Consider the following 23,596-nt stretch of genomic DNA (forward strand, 5'->3'; position numbering starts at 1 on the left):
TGCAAACTTCATCTTGGTACTTCCTACATAAAAGGAATTTTTAATGTAATTTTCAGTTTTTGTCCTTGCAATGATCCCTTCTTTTCGTAATTGGAAGTAGACAGAGTTTCAACCTCTCACTCAGCAAGACCAAGGAGCTGAATATTGACTTCAGGAGATGGAAATCGGACATCCATGAGCTAGCCCTCATCGAGGGATCAGAGATGGAGAGGGTCAGCAACTTTAAATTTTTCATTTCAGAGGATCTGTCCTGGAACCATCACATAAATATCATTACGAAGAAAGCACGGCAGTGCCTCTGCTTTCTTGTGAAGTTTTGGCACGTCATCTAAAACTTTGACAAACTTCTATAGATGTGTGGTGGAAAGTATATTGACTGGTTCCGTGTCGGCCTGGTTTGGAAATATCAATGCTCTAGAATTGAAAAGCCTGCAAAAGGTAGTAGATACGGCCCAGTCCGTCACAAGTAATGCCCCCCCCCCAACCATTGAACACATCTACACGAAGTGTTGTCATAGGAAAGCAGCAGCTATCATCAAGGAGCCACACCATCTAGACCATTCTCTCTTCAGGAAGCACGTACACCCAGTTCGGGATCAGTTATTACCCCTCAACCATGAGGCTCTTGAAATTCAATCAACTGCACTCTCTTCATCGCATGTTCTTGATACTTAGTGTTTATTTATTATCATTAATATTATTATTTTTTTCTTTCTTTTTATATTTGCACAGCTTGTTGTTTTTTGCACGTTGGTTATTTGTCCATCCTGCTCGGTGCAGTCTTTCATTGATTCTTTTGCGTTTTTTGTATACCTATTTTGATAATAAATTTACTTTGAACTTCAGGCAATTACATCATTAAATGATTTGCCATGTTTCAAGTTACAGTCCTGAGGAACTTATTGATGACATCCAAAACTACAGTACTTAATATGCTATTTTAAACAAATCCCATGCTTTTGTGTTCATTATTTGAAGTCACTCAATGTGGATAAAACCAATTTTTGCAACAATTAGTCACATTTTGTGTTAATTATTCACAGTAGTGCAAATGCATTTGAGTTGCAGTGTTAATCTTATTTCCTTATTACTAGTATTGGTTTATTACTGTCACCTACTGAGATGCAGAGAAAACGTAGCTTGCTTATTGTTCATACAGATCAAATTACGCATTCCATTGAGATGGAACAAGCTAAAGCAAATAAAAGAATGCATAATAAAGTTTAACAGCTACAGAGAAACAAAGCAGTGAAGATAATAAGGTGCAGAATATAACGAGGTAGATTTTGAGCTCAAGAGTCCATATTACTGTACTGTGGAACCATTAAACAGTCATGTAACAGCTGTCTTTGAGCCTACACTTAAATGCTTTTGGATCTTCTGCCCAATGGAAGAGGGGAGAAGTGAGAATATCTGGGGTGGCATCTTTGATTATCCTGGCTGCTTTACCCAGGCAAGAAAATGCACCTCATGTACTGTAGGTACTTCGATAATAAATTTATTTAGAACTTTAGACAATTATGATTTGCTATGTTTCATATTTACAGTTGTGAGGAACTTACTGATGATGTTTTCAGTCTTTAGGATCTTCTGCCTGATGGAAGAGCGGAGAGTGAGAATACCAGGTGTGGGTGGGGTCTTCGGTTATGTTGGCAATGAGCAGTGTAGCAGAGCCCATGGGGGCAGGCTAGTTTCTCTGATGTGTGTACACATCTCTGAAGTTTCTTACAATCATATGCAAAGCATTTGCTGTATCAAGCTGGTGTGCATCCAGATAGGAGGCTTTCTGTGGTGCATTGATAACAATAGGTAAGGGTTAAAGGGAACGTATCAAATTTCTGTGGCCTTCTGAGGAAGTAGAGGTATCGGTGAGCTTTCTAGGCTATCCTGTCCACGTGCTTGGATCAGAACAGGCTATAGGAACTTGAAGCTCCCAACCCTCTCATCCTCAATACAATTAATGTATTGTATAGGGTATGGCTGCTGCCTCAGGCAAACAAATACTTGGAGCCACAGGTGAAAGCATCTACACTGCCCCCCTTCATGAAGCTAATAACCAGCCCGTCTGCCTTGCTAATATTAAGGGAAAGGTTGTTGCCATGATACCATGCCTATCCTTACTGATTCCAGTCTATTGGTCAAGTAGTCAAGGATCCAGTTGCAGAGCAAGTTGTTGACTTCCCGGATCTGGAGGTTGGAGTTGTAGTATTGAAGGGCAGTCAGCAGTAGTCTGATGTAAGTCAAGTCACTTTTATTTTCACTTCAACCATAACTGCTGGTACAGTACATAGTAAAAATGAGACAACATTTTTTTCAGGACCATGGTGTTACGTGACACAGTACCAAAACTAGACTGAACTACGTAAAAAACAACACAAGAAAAAAAAACACTACACTAGACTACGGACCTACCCAGGACCGCGTAAAGTGCACAAAACAGTGCAGGCATTACAATAAATAATAAACAGGACAATAGGGCAAGGTGTCAGTCCAGGCTTCGGGTATTGAGGAGTCTGATAGCTTGGGGGAAGAAACTGTTACATAGTCTGGTCGTGAGAGCCCAAATGCTTCGGTGCCTTTTCCCAGATGGCAGGAGGGAGAAGAGTTTGTATGAGGGGTGCATGGGGTCCTTCACAATGCTGTTTGCTTTGTGGATGCAGCATGTAGTGTGAATATCCATAATGGCGGGTAGAGAGACCCCGATGATCTTCTCAGCTGACCTCACTATCCACTGCAGGGTCCTGCGATCCAAGAAGGTGCAATTTCCGAACCATGCAGTGATGCAGCTGCTCAGGATACACTCAATACAACCCCTGTAGAATGTGATGAGAATGGGGGGGGGGGGGGGGGAGATGGACTTCTCTCAGCCTTCACAGAAAGTAGAGACGCTGCTGGGCTTTCTTTGCTATGGAGCTGGTGTTGAGGGACCAGGTGAGATTCTCCATCAGGTGAACACTGAGAAATTTGGTGCTCTTAACGATCTGTACCAAGGAGCCGTCGATGTTCAGCAGGGAGTGGTCGCTCCGTGCCCTCCTGGAGTCAACAACCATCTCTTTTGTTCACATTCAGAGACAGGTTGTTGGCTCTGCACCAGTCCATCAGCTGCTACACCTCCTCTCTGTATGCTGACTCGTCGTTCTTGCTGATGAGACCCACCACAGTCGTGTCATCGGCGAACTTGATGATGGTAACTTTACTGTCCAGAGCGTGGTGAGAGTATGGAACCAGCTGCCAGCAGATGTGGTGGATACAGGATCGATCTGAACACTTAAGAGAAATTTGAACAGGTACATGTATGGAGGGCTATGGTCTGTGTGCAAGTTGGTGGGACATCACATGCTCAGACAGGCACATCCCTATCTCACCAGGATACAAGGCCCGCTGGCTACCCTCACCTCAATTAACCCATCTATTGAAGCGGTGTACCGGGGTATGGCTGCTGCCGCAGGCAAACAAATACTTGGAGCCACAGGTGAGAGCTGAGTGTCCGCTGGGGACCAAAGTTGAGTGGGCTGCACCAGAATGGACACAAGCAGCCCAGAGGTGTTACCCCTCCCTGGACACCCATGCACAACAGTGTACACTGAATTCCTCTGTCAATAACTAAAAGGAACTACAGTCTTATAGTACTGTAGAAGCATTGGTAGTGTTCTTATTTGTTCTGTATTTCACTTAAATACACGATCTGTTACTCAGTTAAATGGTAGCTTATCTTTTTTTGTATCTTTAAATATTTCCATGAAACTTCGCCTGATTGGGGCAGCCGCTTAATTGGGCCCAAATGTACTGGTTATGATGTGTCCATTTAACCAGATACAACACAAGTTCAAGTGCATTCATACAGTTTTAACTTTACGGAAGGATTACAGGCTACCTAACTATCTGAGGAATAACGAATCGTTTCGGACTACAATCAGAATATGCTGAAACTCCTGCTCCAGCACCATCGCTGATGCCTGGATTTAGCCCACTGTGATAGTCCAGTTGCACAACCCCACTGGACATCTTCTGGAATTGTAGCAGGCTGTGGAACCTTCTCCCAGTTAAACCTGATGTGAGCAAATCCAAATAAATGGGAGAAACCTGCTTGGGGTAAACGATACGTTGAGCTATTCTCCCCCATTTATTTGAAATTGTTTAAAGATTTAAACAATTTTTGAAGAATTACTTTACACTATTAACTAATTTTGATCAATCCTGAGTGAAACATTGAGTTTTTACAGATTGTGATCCTGGAGGGGAGGTTTCAGCAGCTCTCAAAGTCATTCTATGAGCTTACCTTCTGCTGACAACCACTCTGCCACACGGAGAAGCTGGGCTGTCAGTGGAGAGCTGCACTCAGTTTGAAGGTGGATGGAAAGGCATAGCCTGCGAAGGTGATCTTACCGTCTTGGGCCTGTGGAAAATCTGCCCCAATATTCAGGCTATTTAGAAAAGACATGTGACTCATGACAAATTAAAGATTATTCTTCAACCAGCTTGATTTGACAGACTGTTGACAATGTGGAATAATTCGGGCTCTGTAGTCAGTGGAGTTTGTTTTGGTTGACAGTCATCCTGTGCTAAATGGATTAATCAAAAGTTTTAATTGTAATAGATTCCAAGGTGTGACTCTTAAGAACAAACTACACATACAAAATGACTATAATTATTAAGTTATTTATGGTTTAACAACTTTATTTTTACAAAATACTTGAATATACCTATTGTAAAATGTTTCAGAAAACGTAAATTAAATGTTAAAATGACATAAATGAATGCACTTTACAAAAAATATATAAAAATATAATGGAAAATCAGACAACGTCTGTGGAAAGAGAAATAAGAATTTAAAAAGTCGTCAATTCTGCCTGACCCTGCTGAGTGCTTCCTGTATTTTCTGGTTTTGTATCCGACTTCTTATCCTTACCTTGCACCACTGAGCTTAGGAATAGGACGTTTTGGCAAAGGAATGGAAACTAAAGAAATGGTGCAGGGGCAGGGCTTCGGACTTCTAGACCACATGGATCTCTTTTGGAGAATGTATCACCTCTACAAAAAGGATGGGTTACACCTGAACTGATGGGGGGGAGGGGCAATATCCTTGCAGCAGATTTGCTAGGGCTGTTGGGGAGGGTGTAAACTAGTTTGGCAGGGGGTGGGAACCGGAGTGATAGAGATAGTTGCAGTGCGTAGAGACTCCGTGCGGAAGGATAGGCAGTTGATAGGGCAAAACTGCAGCAGGTGGGGTAGGTTAAAGTCTATCTTTTAATGCAAAAGTTTCAGGAACAGGAGTGATGAACTTAGAACATGGGTCGGTACATGGAACTACAGTGTTGTGGTCGTTACAGAGACTTGGCTGCGATGAGTAGGAATGCTACTGGATGTTCGGGGTTTTAGATTTTACAAAGGGAATAGGGAGGTCAGGGAGTAGCGTTGCTAATCAGGGATAGCATCACAGCTGCAGAAAGGGAGGATACAGTGGAGATTGTCTACCGGTTGGTGGAAGGTCAGAAACAGGAAGGGAGCGATCACTCTATTACGAGTATTCATTACAGTCCCCAATAGCAACAGAGACATTGGGGAATAGATCAGGAGACAGAGCTGCAGAATCTAATGTGTTTGCTGTTAGAATTGTGATGTCTTATGATTATAATTCAAAATAATTAAACGCCACAGAATATGTTCTGTCCATTGTGACTGAAAGTCAGAAGATGGTGAAAGTTGGAAATCTGAGGATAAAATGCTGAAAGCGCGGAGCAGGTCAGGGGCCGTCGATGGAAGTAGGAGCAGTGTTAATGTCCCAGGTTTTCCAGTTCGGACTTGGAACATCAGTACTGGTCCTCTTTCTGCAGACGTTGTGTTAACAGCATTTCCTGTTAACTCTGATTCATCAGTCAGTTGCTTTCTTGTTTGCTCCAAGTTCCAGTCCCATTTCCAGAGGCTTATATGTAAACTAAATAGGCCTATCCAAAAATTATGTCTAGAAATATATGTCAATCTACTGAGAGAGTACTACAGTATTAACAGTGCAGTGTTATGCTGAAGGCTTATTTGCTTGCTCAGGTGGAGTTAAAAGATCCCATGTTGCTCATTTCGAGTCACAGAGTCATAGAAGAGTACAGCACAGAAGCAGGCCTTTCAACCCATCTAGTCTATGCTGAAGCATTTATCTATCAACCTGAACCGGGACCATACCCCTACCATCCATGTACCTCTCCAAACTTCTCCTAAATGTTGAAATTGAGCTTGCACCACTTGCACTAGCAGCTTGTTCCACACTCTCTCAACCCTCTGAGTGAAGACATTTCAACTCCTGCTCCCCTTAAACTTATCACCTTTCACCCTTAACACATGACCTCCAGTTGAGACCCACCCAACCTCAGTGGAAAAAACCTGCTTGCATTTACTGTATCTATATGCCTCATAATATTGTATACATCTATCAAATCTCCCCTCAATCTTCTACGTTTCAAAGAAATGAAGTCCTAACCCATTCAGTCTTCCCATATATCTCAGGTCCTCCAGACCCAGCAACATTTGAAAAGAGCTAATGATCAAGACTTTACCGTTTAACTGAACAGATTGTAGCCTTCTGTAATCAACATGAAGTTTAATAATTTTAGATCATTGGTCTTCAAGTCGATATTCAACATTAATATAAAGAGTTTTTTCTTGTTATTTTCACCAGTGCAGGTTGCTGAAGCCTGTTGTGCATAATTGAGCTGCTACAGTTCCTTCATTACAACAGCACTTGATCGAGGTTCATTTGCTTCAAAGCATTTTCAGGTGTTCTGAAATCAGTGTGAGATGTCCTGTATGAATGCGTTTCCTTTTCCTAACAAAGCAATTGCTGTTAGATTATAGCTCCCTTACTGTAAAGAAATGTCTCCTTACACCGAGAGTGTGTTCAAATATATAAAGAGTGAGTTGATGGCTTGATTTTTCTGCTTCTTACCAGGTTCCATCTCAAAACATACTTCGAGCTGGAAAGATTTTACGAAACGCAATACTGTCTCAAGCTCCTCACATGATAAGAGATCGGAAATACCACCTGAAAACGTACAAGTGAGTACGGTACAGCAGGATTGTGACATTTGTTTTGGTCATTCTTCAGAACATTGCTTTCTTTACAGTTTTTCTACCTGGTTAGAAATGAGTACTGCAAATAGAAAAAATGATTAAACCTTCTTTGAAAATGTGGGTGTAATGGAGCCTCACCAGCTCTCATCTCTTCAATTTCCATCCTATGTTTCCATCCTATGTCCTGCATTTACAAGGAACCATCTGAGCTCTGATGGGTGACTCCTACAGAGTGAGGGAGTCTTTGTGTTCTCTTTTGAAAGACTGGTGAATTTTGGTCTGAATTGAATTGACTTTATTCCTTACATCCTTCATATACAAGTAAAAATCTTTACGTTACATCTCTGTCTAAATATGCAATGTGCAGTTTATAGTAATTTATAATAAATGCTATGTACAACAGGACAGTCAATAGAACATAGAAATACAGATGCATCAGCATGAATTAATCAGGCTGACGGCCTGGCAGAAGAAGCTGTCCCAGAGCCTGTTGGTCCTGGCTTTTAGGCTGCGGTACCATTTCCCAGATGGTAGAAGCTGGATTAGTTTGTGGTTGGGGTGAGTCAGGTCCCCAATGATCCTTCTGGCCCTTTTTATACACCTGTCTTTGTAAATGTGCTGAATAGGGGGAAGCTTGCATCTACAGATGCACTCAGCTGTCCACTCCACTCTGCAGAATCCTGCGATTGAGGGAGGTACAGTTCCTGTACTAGGCAGTGATGCAGCCCGTCAGGATGCTCACAATTGTGCCCCTATAGAAAGTTCTTAGGATTTGGGGGCCATACCAAACTTCTTCAACCTTCTGAGGTGAAAGAGGCGCTGTTGTGCTTTTTTCACCGCACAGCCGGTACGTACAGACCACGTGAGATCCCCGGTGATGTGTATGCTGAGGAACTTAAACACAAAGTGCACTGCAGGTGCTGTGGTCAAATCAAGATGTACAAAAAGGCTGGATGAACTCAGCAGGTCGTATAGCATCCGTTGAAAGAAGCAGTCAACGTTGACTGCTCGTTTTAACGGATGCTGCCTGACCTGCTGAGTTCATCCAGCTTTTTTGTACGCCCTGAGGAACTTAAAGTTGTTCACCCTCTCAACCCCAGATCCAGTGATGTCAATAGGGGTTAGACTGTCTCCATTCCTCCTGTAATCCACAACCAGCTCCTTTGTTTTGGCGACATTGAGGGAGAGGTTGTTTTCTTGACACCACTGTGTCAGGGTGATGACTTCTTCTCTGTAGGCTGCCTCATTATTATTTGAAATTAGGCCAATCAGTGTAATATCATCAGCAAGTTTAATTAGCAGATTAGAGCAGTGAGTGGTGACACAGTCATGGGTGTACAGGGAGTAAAGGAGGGGGCTTAGGACACAGCCCTGAGGGGCTCCTGTGTTAAGGTCAGAGAGGCAGAGGTGAGGGAGCTCACTCTTACCACCTGCCAGTGATCTGACAGGAAGTCCGGTATCCAGCAGCACAAGGCAGGGCCTGCTTGTTCTCTTGGTTACACGCTAATGGATGACACAAAACTACGTAGAAGAATGGTAGATTTTCAAAGAATGAAAAAGTGAATTCATCTTTTTCTTTGAGAGCTGTGTTCTTTGATGACCTCTCTTCAGATTATACATTTGAGATTTGTTTTTTTTTAATCAAAATAATCAGGTTGACAGGTTATCAGTTTACCATTATGTAAAACATCCTGCTTGGGAGGTTGGTCAAGAAGGTTTCGTTGCTTATCATTCAAGATGAGGTAGTGAATTGTCTTTGTGGGAGAAGCCAGAGAGTGGTCGTCGATGGTTGCTTCTCTGACTGGAGGCCTGTGACTAGTCAGGTGTCGCAGGGATCGGTGCTGGGTCTGTGGCTCTATGTCATCTATATCAACAATTTGGATGATAATGTGGTTAACTGGATCAGCAAATTTGTGGATGACACAAGACTGGGGGTGTTCAACACCATCCGCCCTGCTCTGCTGGGTGAGAAGCTGACAGTGATGCAGGTGGATGCTTCCCTGGTGTCATGGATTATTGATTACCTGACTGGCAGACCACAGTACATGTGCTTGCAACACTGTGTCAGACAGAGTGGTCAGCAGCACTGGGGCTCCACAGGGGACTGTCCTGTCTCCCTTTCTCTTCACCATCTACACCTCGGACTTCAACTACTGCACAGAGTCTTGCCATCTTCAGAAGTTTTCTGATGACTCTGCCATAGTTGGATGCATCAGCAAGGGAGATGAGGCTGAGTACAGGGCTACGGTGGGAAACTTCGTCAAATGGTGTGAGCAGAATCATTAATGTGAAAGGACTAAGGAGCTGGTGGTGGACCTGAGGAGGGCTAAGGCACCGGTGACCCCTGTTTCCATCCAAGGGGTCAGTGTGGACATAGTGGAGGATTACAAATACCTGGAGATACGAATTGACAATAAACTGGACTGGTCAAAGAACACTGAGGCTGTCTACAAGAAGGGTCAGAGTCGTCTCTATTTCCTGAGGAGACTGAGGTCCTTTAACATCTGCCGGACGATGCTGAGGATGTTCTACGAGTCTGTGGTGGCCAGTGCTATCATGTTTGCTGTTGTGTGCTGGGGCAGCAGGCTGAGGGTAGCAGACACCAACAGAATCAACAAACTCATTCGTAAGGCCACTGATGTTGTGGGGGTGGAACTGGACTCTCTGATGGTGGTGTCTGAAAAGAGGATGCTGTCCAAGTTGCATGCCATCTTGGTCAATAACTCCCATCCACTCCATAATGTACTGGTTAGGCACAGGAGTACGTTCAGCCAGAGACTCATTCCACCGAGATGTAACACTGAGTGTCATAGGAAGTCATTCCTACCTGTGGCCATCAAACTTTACAACTCCTCCCTCGGAGTGTCAGACACCCTGAGCCAATAGGCTGGTCCTGGACTTATTTCCACTTGGAATAATTCACTTATAATTATTTAATTATTTTTGGTTTTATATTGCTATATTTCTACACTATTCTTGGTTGGTGTGACTGTAACGAAACCCAATTTCCCTCGGGATCAATAAAGTATGTCTGTCTGTCTGTCTGTAGTGGACAGCGAGGAAAATGATCATGGCTTGCAGCAAGATCTGGACCAACTTGACCAAACTGCAGCAGTAGATAGTCAGGATTCCAACCACCTTGAAAAGGAAAGAAAAGACATTAAATGAGAAGAAACTAAACTGTTTTGCGGATGAACTGGAAGAAGTTGACCAGGTCTTCAAAAAGCTTTGGCGCCATCTTCAGCTCCTGTCACTCCTTCCGATATGACTGTAGTCCTGGTGCAGGTTGATGGAAATAGGCCATTTAAATGGTTCAGCATGGACTAGATGGGCCAAAGGACCTGTTTCTGTGCTGTACTTTTCTGTGATTTCATGACTCTTTGACTCTACAACAGAGAACATTACCCACAGTCCAGTGTTCTGGTAGTCTTGATGTTCTGAATTTAGCCATGAACCTTGTTCTTCTACTGTTCTTCATGACATAGAAGTTCTTGACATAGAAGACATAGAAGAAGAAGTTCTTCATTTTTTCGTGACATAAGTTTTTGAAAAAATCAATGCCTGCCATAAATTACAAGCTTCATATCTATTGATATTAATACTACATTTCCATGAAACTAATTACATCTGTGGAATTAAGCTCAGTGAAACCTGGTCAGACTCAATGATTTAGAAACAGCTTCTCTTCCACCATCAGATTTCTGAATGGCCCTTGAACCCATGAACCTCATTATTCCCTTTGTTTTGCACAAGAAATTATTTAAAAACATTGCTTCGGGAAAGAAACAAAATTTTAAAACTTACACTGTAACCAAGTATTTGTTTTGGAAAACAATTCTGTCACATATTTCTAAAATAGGGATTCATTCTTGAGAGTTGAGATCTCAGTTAAATGGATCAAAGGAGGACAACTGAAAGCCAGTAGCAAGCACAATATCATCATCAGTGCTTTTTAAATTTACTTTGCTTCTATTCTGGCAGAAAATGTTAAGTGAAGGTTAATAGTGACGATTGGTTCTGCAGAGAGATAATTAAATGCCTTAGTATTGTTTCTGTCCGTGTGCTTTGCCAATTCTACTGCAGCAAGTACTGAAGAAAGAGATTTGTACAAAGTGCATTTGAAGTGTTGCATTGTTTTTAAGTTCAGGTCAGGATAATCATTTGAAGTGATTTTTGTGGTAAACTCTGTTTGCAACTGCTGTAATTTGATATTTATCTGCCCAATTGTTAATTCTACATTGGAGCATCAGCTCAGACATTGGGCTGATGTGCAAATTTATAGTCTTCGTAACTTGAAAAGAAAAGCTAACAACCTTTTTATTGAATTAAAATGGGGTGTTGCAAGAATAAAGTCACATTGCTTACAACTTCCTCTAATGCAGGGTTCCCAAGCTTTTTTTATGCCCTGGACCAATGCCACTGAGCAAGGCGTCTGTGGACTTCAGGTTGGGAACCCCTGTAATGTAATATCTTAGACCTATTTTGACTGAGCCCTAATTCTGGAAAAATAAGACATTTTAACTTCAATGTACTGCTGAAAATAACTTCTTTTAAAATGTTCTTTGTACCTAGGCAATGCTGTGTTGGCACAGAGTTAGTGGACTGGATGATTCAGCAGACAGCATGTGTCCATTCTCGTGCTCAGGCTGTGGGCATGTGGCAAGTTCTTCTTGAGGAAGGAGTCCTAAACCATGGTAAAAATTATGTTTTAATAATTGCAGTGTCTTCAAAGAATTACCAATGAATATATCAGTTACAACAAGTCAATTACCAGCCTCTTCTTTTACTGATAGTGGCTTTTAGGAAGTGTAAAATCAAAGGTAAAATTAAAAATGAAATTCAAAAATAGGCATATTAAATTAATATGAACTTTAATGAAATAATTAAAACTTAATAAAATAATGAGAAACTTAATAATAAAATAATAAAACTTTAGTTGCCTCTATTCAAAATGGGAAAATTGAAATTGGCACAAAATCTGGAAATGTTGACATTTTTTTGCTTTGATAAAACTTTGACAAAATGTGCAGTATCACTTGGCAAGCTTGTTGGATACAGAATTCAGAACAAAACAGACTGATATGGCTTCTTTCCAAAGTTTCAGATTTTCCCCTGACACACATCCTAGCTCTGCATAAAAATAATCCCAATTCTGCTCTTGTGTTTCACTGGCAAACGTGAGCTTGTTGCTCCAGAGTGCCATGGATATTCTATTTATTTGAGAAAAGATTTTGCGTCATTCTTGACATCGGAGGATGTATAGATAGGAGAAAAGTTCACAGGGCCTTCCTATGTTGAGAATTCAAGGATGAACGGTGGCCTAGTATCTCCCTGTTTATTTGCTTTAGAAGAATACCAGGGCCTCAGTTGGTGGAGGCATCTTGAATCAGGGGAGCAACCTTGCTGTGCATCGATACAAAGACACATGCAGAGCACGAATCTGAAGCTTTTCCACTAAATAGTCTGATTGTTGAAGCCAGCGCAGTGGGTGAGATTAGATGTGCTCCAAAATAATCTTTGTAACTGTGACCTGTAGTTCCTTGTGTTAATATCTATGCTGGATAACCTCAATTGCAGTGCTGTATAAGCTTTTACGCATGAATGAAAACTGGGGATATATTAAGTGAAAGGCATTGAACATGTGGGGGGGGGGAGGATAAGATTGATTTAGCAAAATTACTGGGCACTTTCCTGACCATATCCAGTAATTTCAGAAAAACAATTATAGAGCAAATTTTAACCTAAATTACAAAGACAGTGGAATGAATTTTTGAAGGTGTCATATTGAAGTTGCATATTATACTACAAGAAAACTGCACTTCGTTGAAATGTTTTGTTATTAGCATGTAACCACTGTAACCTACCACTATAAAGCGCTCGTGTCATTTAAATTTGTAAATCAATGCTGTCTCAGCGGATCAGGAGCACAATTTCCAGGACAAGTACCTGTTCTATCGTTTCCTGGATGATGAAAAGGAGGATGCCCATGCACCCACGGATGAAGAGAAGAAAGAGTGTGAGGAGGAACTGCAGGAAACAATGCTTCTACTTTCACAGATTGGACCGGATGCCCACATGAGAATGATTTTAAGAAAACAGTGAGTAAGATGACATGCTAACTTGCATCGTGTAAGTTAAAAGATTATCTTTCATTATTTTTTCTTAACTTATGCTATCCTGGTCAGTTCCTTGTATAATATTTCAAATCAATGCTGGTATATCATTTATAGATATTTAATCAACCCTATGTGACAACTTTATCCAGTTGGACCTTCATCATTGGAGAGATCATGATGATAGTTTCTTGGTTCACTGATTGGCAAATTATACAGAGCCTTGAAAAATTATTCAGCCCCCACAACTACTTTCACATTTTACTGCCTCGTTTTCCAAATTTAAAATATATTGAAGTAAGATTTTTTGAGCTAATCTACAAAACATTGTGTATCATGTCAAATCAAAAGGAAAAAATCTACTAAAAATTAAAATCCAAAAAAGTATTCATCCCCTCTGTAATTACTACACTAACTTTCCTCAGGTGCAGTACTGTGTAATACCTCACCAACTCACCCAATTTTTGATGAAAAGATTGGAGGATCACCTCAGTAAATAACCTCTCTCTCTGTAAAATCAAACAGTATGGTAGATTTTCAACAGACCAGAGCAAAATGAAAATAAAAGAGCATTCAGGCAGGTCACGGAAATGACAATAAAGCACAAATCTGAGGAAGGATAAACGACCAACTCAAAGACACTGAACACGCCTTGGAGCTCAGGGCAATCATCAGGTAAAAGTTGAAAAACATGAAGCCTGGCTGAAAAAAGCATATCCTTGCCCGTGAAGACTTTGATACTCTATACTTTAGATACTCTTAAGGTGTGGAAGAAGTTCTTATGGTTGGATGAGACTAAAATGAAACTTCTTGGCCTCAACTCTAAGTGGTATGTGTGGCGTAAATCTAATACTGCACATCAGCCAGGTAACACCATCTCTACTGTAAAGTTTGGTGGAGGTAGCATCATGCTAAGGGGAATGCATTTCAGCAGCAGGGACTGGAAATCTGGTCAGGATTGATGGGAAGATGAATGCTGCTAAATACAGAGAGATCCTGGATAAAAACCTGCTAGCCTCTGCCAGAAAGCTTAACCTAGAAAGGAAATTCATCCTTCAGCAGGACAACAGTGCCAAAGCAATCATGGAGTGGCTTCAAATGAAGAAAATTTATGTCCTTGAGTGGCCTAGTCAGAGTCCTGACTTTAACCTGATTGAACGTCTCCGGCAAGACTTCAAGATTGCTCTCAGCACGACTCCCCAACTAACCTGGCACAGCTTGAGGAATCTTGCAACTGAGGCATGGGCCAAATCTTGCCCCATCACATTATGCAAAGCTAATAGAGACTTATCCAAAAAGACCTTTGGCTATAACTGTGAGTGGTGGCTCAACTGAGCAAACGGGGATGGATTCTTTTGAACTGCTGACATTTCAGCTTTTAAATTTTTAGTCTTTCATGCTTTACAATTCTCCCTGCAGCTCTACTGTGAAAAAAGATCATGTGATTCACAAATAAAAAATCTCAGTTAAATTGATCAAAATCCCTAGTTGTAATACTCAATTATGTGAGTTAAGGGGTGGAGGTTGAATACTTTTACAAGGCATTGTACATTGTACATCTAACTTGCCATCTAAGTTTCTTCTTTAGCCTTCCATCTTTAGTCCAGTGAGTCTTTGCAGTCAGAAATATACTATAAACTAATGCCATCTTAATAAATTATGTAACACAGTAATATAGATCTGCTTTTATGTTTTAATGTATAGCATATGTGTTCAAGGTCAGCCAAAACAAATTTAGTAAGATCATTGAAGTTAAAAAAAAAGCCAGTTCTTTCTTCAGATGGCTTTCTAATTTCAAGGGGCAAGAACCGTAGGAAACCTACTGGCATGCAGATTAACACTCCTTACCGACTGTTGTGATTTTGGAGACACTTACTGTTATTTTTATTGTTTATGTGTAATTCACAGGCCAAACCAGAGGACAGTTGATGATCTAGAAATCATATATGAAGAGTTGTTGCATATCAAAGCTTTATTACAATTTTCTACCGCAGTAAGCCTCCTTTCTCTGATTTCATAAGTGAAAGGTTTTAATGTTTTGTAACTAGTACTTAATTGGGCACGTGTTTTATAACTTGCAAGTAACTACTTACAGGATAACATTGTTCAGGGTCAATTTGACTCGTGCTGAGCACATCGACCATTTCAAATCTTGTACATGTTGAGCGAGATTGCTGAGGCTGAGGCCTCTTAGTCAGATTTGAACATGGGTGTTGCGGCCTAGCTGTCTAGGTACGCAGGCCAGGGCAGTATAATATGGAGAGCAAGCTGTTGCCCATGTAGCAAGCTCTCCGCCTCAACACATCTGATGAATCCAAACGAACGGCAGAGACCGATACAGTTCGGCACCAGTAGCGTCAAAGGAGTTGCCAGTCGGCACTGAGAATGTAGCTCTGTCTTAGGGACTCCAGCTCTGGATCTTTCCGCTAGAGTTCACTGCCGAAGCCTCGCCAGTGAGTGGGTATAGCTGCAAGCCAGCGAAGGTTTGAAATCAGAGTTCCCTTCTCCTAGATGACCTGCCAACCATGGTTGAAGAGACCCTTCTGCCCTAAGCGACTGGCTTTAAGGCATCAAAAACTCCTCTTTGCCCCTTATTCTGTTAGTAGAAGGTGGGCTTAGTAGCTGACCCTCTTGTCAGGAGGTCAGGAGCTGGACTTGGTTGTCAGAGGCTATTTGAGGTGCACGACATTAGGAACATTTAATAAATTACTTCATTAATATACTCACAGCAAATAATTATCGCTGTCCAACATGGCCAGTTTCCCCATTTGTTTGACACTTCCAAGCATCATGGCAATATGTTGTCTTTCCTGTATAAATATTCATGTTTGTCTTTGCTCCTTTTCCTCAGTCTGTTATGGAGAAGGAGGCTGCATTCCTGGCCTGACCTATTGAACATCTGGTGGGCTGTTTTTAGTTATTCAAGTTCTAACAATGATTTTAAATATTTCCATTTCAGTCAGTGAGTGGAGCTAGAACCTTTCTCACTCAGGCTAATGTCCATTTCCTAGTTCCCAACTTCCATTTCCAGGACCTGTATCTGGAACCAATGGTACTGTATATACCAGCTATATCTTCTGGGAAAGATCAACATGAGGAGTGTTGCTAGATGTTTGTTCCATTCCATTTCATAGCAAGTATGTTTCAGGCATGATGTCTTCCAGGTTTCCAGGTGTATGTAATTTTGTTTCAGTTGGGAATGCAGTTTAGTTACTTTTGCTCCAGGAAGTTATGTAATTTCACCCTGTGGATCAGGTTAAATTTTTCATGTTATTTTACACCATTGCTCACCAACATCTGAGAAAGGTTATGGGGATAATCCTGGGAATTATAGACTAGTGAGTTTTGCTTCAGTGGTGGGCAAACCATTGTAGCGGGTTCTTAGAATCAGGATTTATGAACGTTTGGAGAAACATTGTCTGATCAGGGACAGTCAGTGTTGTTTTGTGAATGACAGGTGGTGCCTCACAAGCCTGGTAGAGATTTTTGAGGATGTGACGAAACAGGGGTGGTGGTAGAGACAGATACATTAGAGACATTTAAAGGACTTTTTGATAGGCACAGATGAAAAAATGGAGGATTATTGAGGGAAGGATTAGCTTGATCTTGGAGTAGATTAAAAGGCCAACTCGATGTGGTAGTGCTAAAGAGCCTGTTCTGTGCTGTACTATGCCCTATGGTCTATGTTCAAAGATCCAGCCTCTATGCTCTTGAATTTCTCATTGGCAGCATTTCTCCTGTTTTTACTCTCTACAACACACTTGCACATTGGCCTTTAAATTCTGTCACATCCAAGACTATCTAATTGCTTAACAGAACACCTGTTCCACAGCAATATCATAACTTTCTCTCTGCGAACAAAATCACAAGATGTTTAATTGTATCAGTTTCTCAAATACGAAAATGTTCCATTAAAACTAGATTCATTTTCATTTTTAAAGCTGTATTTTAAACCTATTTATCAAGTCTAGGAATATTGTTAAGTGTGACTAAAGATGTTATTGAAAATGATTGTCATTATAATAAATCAAGCCAATAAAGCTTTCTTTTAAAATATATTTTTCATTGTTTTCAAGGTGAAACGAGAACTTGCAGGTGTTTTGGTATTTGAATCTCATGCAAAAGCAGGGACAGTCTGTAAGTATTGAACCAACCTAACAGATTCAAGGAAATTTTGTTTGGAGATATAAGTATTGTTTATGCATGGAAAGTTGAAAAAAGTTATTACAGATTGTCAGGTATGATATTGTGGCCATCACTAAATCGTGGCTGAAGGACGGTTGTAGTTGGGAGCTGGATGTCCAAATTTACACATTGTATCGGAGGGATAGGAAAGTAGGCAGAGGGGGCAGCAGGGCTCTGCTGGTAAAGAATGGAATCAAATCAGCAGAAGATAGGACACGGGTTCAGAAGATGTTGAATCTTCATGGGTTGAGTTAAGAAACTGGAAGGGTAAAAAGACCCTGATGGCAGTTATGTACAGGCCCAACAGTAGCTGGGATTTGGATCACAGATTACAACGGGAAATAGAAAATGCATATCAAAAGGGCAATGTTATGGTAGTTATGGGAGATTTTAACATGTAAGTCAATTGGGAAAATCAGGTTGGAAATGGATCTCGAGAGAGTAGTTTGTTGAATACCTACAAGATGGGTTTTTTAAGAGAAGTTTGTCACTGAGCCTACTAGGCGATCAGTTACATTTGATTGGGCGTTATGGAACAAACTAGAGATGATTAGGAAGCTTAAGATAAAAGAACCCTTAGAAAGCATTGATCACAATATGATTGAGTTCAACTTGAAATTTAATAAGGAGAAAGAAAAGTCAGGCATAGCAGTATTTTAGCGGAGTAAAGGAAATTACAGTGCTACGAAAGGGGCATTGGCCAAAGTAAATTGGAAGGAGATACTGGCAGGGATGACAACAGAGCTGCAATGGTGTGATTTCCTGGGGAAATTGAGGAAGGTGCAGGATAGATGTACTCCCAAAAACAAAGAAATACTCAAATGGCAAAATTGTACAACCATGGCTGGCGAGGGAAGCCAAAGCTAATGTAAAAGCAAAAGGGAGGGCATACAACAAAGCAAAGATTAGTGGTAAGACAGAGGATTTGGAAGCTTTTAAAAACCAACAGAGAGCAACTAAAAGAATCATTATGAGGGAAAAGTTGAAATATGAAAGCAAGCTAGCAAGCAATATCAGAGTGGATAGTAAAAGCTTTCTCAAGAATGTAAAGGTAAAAGAAAGATGAGAGTGGATACAGGTCCACAAGAAAGTGAGGCCAGAGAAATAATAATGGGGGACAAGGAGATGGCAGGTGAACTAAATGAGTATTTTGCATCAGTCTTCACTGTGGAAGACACTAGCAGTGTGCCCAATGTTGAAGAGTGTGAGGAAAGAGAAGTGAGTGCAGTTTCTATTACAAGGGGAGAATGTGTTTTTTTTAAAAAAAGCTGAAAGCCTGAAGGTAGTAAGTTACCCAGAGCAGATTAACTGCACCCTAGGGTTCCGAAAGAGGTAGCATTAGAGGTTGTGGTGGCATTAGAAACAATCTTTCAAAAATCATTGGACTCTGGCATGGTGCCAGAGAACTGGAAAATTGCAAATGTCACTCCACTCTTTAAGAGAGGAGGAAGGCAGCAGAAAGAAAATTATAGACCAGTTAGTCTGACCTCAGTGGTTGGGAAGATGTTGGAGCCAATTGTTAAGGATGAGGTTAATGAATACTTGGTGACACGAGCCAAGATAGGGCAAAGTTAGCATGGTTTCCTTAAGTGAAAATCTTGCCTGACGACCCTGTTGGAATTTTTTGAAGAGATTACAAGTAGGATGGATAAAGGGGATGCAGTAGATGTTGTATATTTTGACTTTCAGAAGACCTTTGACAAGGTGCCACATATGAGACTGCTTACCATGTTAAGAGCCCATGGTATTACAGGAAAGTTATTGGCATGGTTAGAGCATTGGCTGATTGGCAGGAGGCAGCAAGTGGAAATAAAAGTATCCTTTTCTGGTGGCTGCCAGTGACTAGTGGTGTTCTGCAAGAGTCGGTGTTGGAACCACTTTTTTATGCTGTATATAAATGATTTAGATGATGGAATAGATGGCTTTGTTGCCAAGTTTGCAGATGATATGAAGATTAGTGGAGGGGCAGATTGTGTTGAGGAAATGGATAGGCTGCAGAAGGATTTGGACAGATTAGGAAAATGGGTAAGGAAGTGGCAAATGGAATAGAATGTTGGAAAATACATGGTCATGCACTTTGGTAGAAGAAATAAAGGTACAGGCTATTTTTTAAACAGGGAGAAAATCCAAAAATCTGAGATGCAAAGGGACTTGGGAGTCCTTGTGCAGAACACCCTGAAGGTTAACTTGCAGGTTGAGTCGGTGGTGAGGAAGGCAAATGCAATATTAGCATTCAGTTCAAGAGAACTGGAATACGAGAGCAGGGATGTGATGCTGAGGCTTTATAAGGCACTGGTGAGGCCTCACCTTGAGTATTGTGAACAGTTTTGGGCTCCTAAGAAAAGATGTGCTGACAATGGAGAGGGTTCAGAGAAGGCTCAGAAGCTCATTTCCAGGAATGAATGGGTTATCATACGAGAAACAATTGATAGCTGTGGATTTGTAGTTGCTTTAATTTAGAAGGATGGTGGGGGGGGGGGGGGGGGAGCGCTGTGAAACCTTTTGAATGTTGAAAGTCCTAGACAGAGAAGATTTGGAAAGGATGTTTCCCATGGTGGGGGAGTCTAGGACAAGAGGCCTCAGGATAAAAGGCATCCATTTAAAACAGAGATGCAGAGAAATTTCTTTAGCCAGAGGGTGATCAATTTGTGGACTTTGTTAGCATAGGTAGCTGTAGAGGCCTGGTTATTGGGTGTATTTGAGGCTTGGTAGCTTGGTAGGTCTTTGTTTGGACACGGCATCAAAGGTTATGGGGAGACGGCTGAGGAGAAAAGAAAGAAAAAGGATCAGCCTTGATTAAATGGTGGTGCAGACTCTATGAGCCAAATGGCCCTACTCTGCTCCTTTGTCTTACAGTCTGTCTTAGTTTGTGTTAGGGAAATTAATTTGCTAAGGAAGTTTGATTAAAGTTGATTGCAAGTAAATTAGACACAGACTTCAACTTTAAGAGAGTTTTATTCACAGTTTTGTGGGGAGTGGAACCACTAACAGTAGGGTTTGGACTCCAGATAATACAGAGAGCACAGCTCCTTTTATGCCTGTACAAAACGTTTGCAAAAGTAAAAGCTATTCGATTAACCTTGTGAATTAGAAAAGATAAGCTAGGTTTACATGCAGTTCTCTTGTGATAAGCTATACCCATAGCAACAGCCAAAAATTAAAAACTCAGTCCTGTGTACAACTTTATATTAACAAACAGTTTGTCTCATATCCTTGGGTCTAATTCGTACAAGATAAGCAAATACAAGTATTTATTCTAAGAATCATCTCTGCTGAAATCCAAGGCCATATCTATAACAAACCTAGCTGCAAATTGGTTTCCATATTCAAAAAGCCAATATTAACCCTTTATCTATCAAAATCTTTAACTTGGAATATTTTACTCCACAGTCTGTCTTGACTGACACAAAAGGGAAAGAACCAAAAGTGATGAAAAAATTAGTCTGAAGAACTTTGAAATATCAATCTACAGTATATGACATTTGGCAGAGTTGAACCAGATCCCATCTTTGCTAGCGCTTACCAGGGACAATTGAGATGACCCTGAGAAGTAGCAAATGACACAGAGCAAGGTCTGTGTGGTGAGGAAGCTCGATACCTCTGCTGGGGAAGAGGGCACTTGGTCAGTAGTAAGAAACATAGAAAACCTACAGCACAATACAGGCCCTTCGGCCCACAAAGCTGTGCCAAACGTGTCCTTACTTTGAATACCCTTAGAGAGTAAAAAATAAATTACAAAAAAAAGAACTACCTAGGCTTACCCATAGTCCTCTATTTTTCTGAGCTCCATATACCTGTCCAGGAGTCTCTTAAAAGACCCTATCGTATCCACCTCCACCACCGTCAACGGCAGCCCGTTCCACGCACTCACCACTCTTTGCATAAAAAACTTGCCCTTGACATCTCCTCTGTACCTACTTCCAAGCACCTTAAAACTCTGCCCTCTCTTGCTAGTCATTCCAGCCCTGGGAAAACGCCTCTGACTATCCACACAATCAATACCTCTCATCATCTTATACACCTCTATCAGGTCACCTCTCATCCTCCGTCGCTCCAAGGAGAAAAGGCTGAGTTCACTCAACATATTCTCATAAGGCATCCTTGATTGTGAAATATGTTGTTGAAATTTGTTGTCTTTGCACCAACAGTACAATTTTGCAAGCAAATATGATGCATGGTAGCAGAGGGGTTAACATAACACTTTACAGTACCTGGGTTCAATTACCAACATTGACTGTAGGGGTTGGTACATCCTCCCACAGTCCAAAGACATACCAATTGATAGGTTAATTGGTTATTGTAAACCATCCCGTGATTAGGTTAAGGTTAACTAGGGGGTTGCTGGGCCATGGGGCTCAAAGGGCTGGAAGGGCCTATTCCACACTGTCTCTCAATAAATAAATAGATAAACGTGGATTTATGAACATACAAGCATTTAATGCTAAAATGATTAAACGTTGACGTGTTATTTCATTAGCAATGGAATTACAGGCATCTTTTCCTGCAACTTTATGCTGCAATAACAACATTATTACTTTGTCAAAAAGCTGCATACTGAGCTATATTTTGTACAAGCATCAATAAAGGTTGAGTCTGGTTTTAAACTTAGCCTTATATCAGCGGCTTTGCATTCTCACTCTCACAAAAGTAATACAAGTTTCCACACACTTAAAAGAGAGTAACTGTTCAATTTTCTGCACTTCTAATACAGTTTAAAAACAAATTGCCTCTGTAGTTTAAACATTGAATGAATCTGGTGCATTTGAAATGAGATGATTCTTGCTTTCATTCTTACAGTGTTCAATCAAGGAGAAGAGGGCACTTCATGGTACATTATCCTCAGGGGCTCAGTGAATGTCGTTATCTATGGCAAGGTACAACATGTAACTCACCATCTTTCCTGGAAGATTTGAAAGATGCATGCAATTATGATTCCAGGAACACTGAACTAAAAATTAGTCAAGTATCATTAAATTAAAACTGAAAGTATGTGTTCAGACTTGACAATGCCATCATGTATAGAAGAACATTTAGTGGTTGTATCACTACTGTATTTCTCTACTCTATTTAAAATGTAAATAATTTCTACCATCATACTTGGTTGGGTGTGCAAAGAATCTGTTTGTTGGATATAAAAATACTATGCTTTTGTAGTGTATATCCAAGTTATATATTTATTAGGTAATTATTGCAAAGCTTCAGAGCAAATGACTGTAATCTACTGTGATATTGCAGGGAGTAGTCTGCACATTACAGGAAGGAGATGATTTTGGAAAATTGGCTCTGGTGAATGATGCACCAAGAGCAGCTTCCATAGTGCTTCGTGAAGATAATTGTCACTTTCTAAGGGTGGATAAGGAAGATTTCAACAGAATTCTTCGAGTAAGTGGCTTTTCAGAAAAATAATGGTTCAGTATCATCAGCAAACATAAATATACACTTGGTTCCTTCATCCAAAACACTGATACAAGATTGTGAAAAGCTGGACTCCCGAAGCTGATGTCTGAGACACAGAACTGGCAACAACGCACCAAAGAGAAAATAGCTGTTTGTTCTTACTGTCTGCAATATGTCTGTTAACTAAACCCCAGTCCATGCCAGTATATAATCACCAATGCCATAGGGTCTGATTTTGTTTTGTAGTCTTCTTAAAAACATTCTGCAAGTTCACTTTACCTGGTTTATTCTTTCCTATTCCACTAGTTACAACCTCAGAGAGCACTATTTCTGTCTAATAAATCAGTGGTGTCTCTGCCAATGTTGTTTCTGTAAGGGGCTCTTACCAGTTTCTTAATAATTGCTTCGAGCATTTTCCCCACGATGGATTTCAGGATACGACCCATTGCTTGTTTTCTCTCTTCTCCGTTTTGTTAAACAGTACTGTTACATGCACCAATCTTTGGGAACCACTCTAGAATTTATGGAATTTTGGTAATGACGTCCAGCATATCCTCAATCACTATTGCCATCAAAACCTCTCCATCCTGGTCATCACACCTGATGACTTCTTACATTTCATCCCCATTCATTTCTCCAATACATTTTTTATTTACAGTTAGTGTTTTACAAGGATGTTGTTCAAAAACTTCCTATGAGTGGGGGGAAAAGATCACCTGCTTAAAATATACTGAACCATTGAGCATATTTAATCATTTAACAGCCAACAACAATCATCTTTAGCTTTGACCTAAAATACGTTGTATTTATTGCACTGAAGCTTCAAATTGCAGTATTAC

At 40.8% G+C, this 23,596-nt stretch overlaps 1 protein-coding gene across 3 annotated transcripts in view; it reads left to right on the forward strand.

The window, feature by feature from the left end:
• The window catches only part of rapgef4a (Rap guanine nucleotide exchange factor 4a), a 261,535-nt gene that overhangs the window by 175,636 nt on the left and 62,303 nt on the right, over positions 1 to 23,596 (forward strand). For all 3 annotated transcript variants that reach the window (XM_059966659.1, XM_059966657.1, XM_059966658.1), the window contains exons 7-13: positions 6,941 to 7,047; positions 11,635 to 11,756; positions 12,977 to 13,160; positions 15,084 to 15,168; positions 17,252 to 17,312; positions 22,158 to 22,234; positions 22,596 to 22,742. In XM_059966659.1, coding sequence (XP_059822642.1) covers positions 6,941 to 7,047; positions 11,635 to 11,756; positions 12,977 to 13,160; positions 15,084 to 15,168; positions 17,252 to 17,312; positions 22,158 to 22,234; positions 22,596 to 22,742 — 783 coding nt within the window. The remainder of the gene's footprint in view (positions 1 to 6,940; positions 7,048 to 11,634; positions 11,757 to 12,976; positions 13,161 to 15,083; positions 15,169 to 17,251; positions 17,313 to 22,157; positions 22,235 to 22,595; positions 22,743 to 23,596) is intronic.

Source organism: Hypanus sabinus, chromosome 4 (genome assembly GCF_030144855.1).
Source record: "Hypanus sabinus isolate sHypSab1 chromosome 4, sHypSab1.hap1, whole genome shotgun sequence".
Lineage (NCBI taxonomy): Eukaryota > Metazoa > Chordata > Chondrichthyes > Myliobatiformes > Dasyatidae > Hypanus > Hypanus sabinus.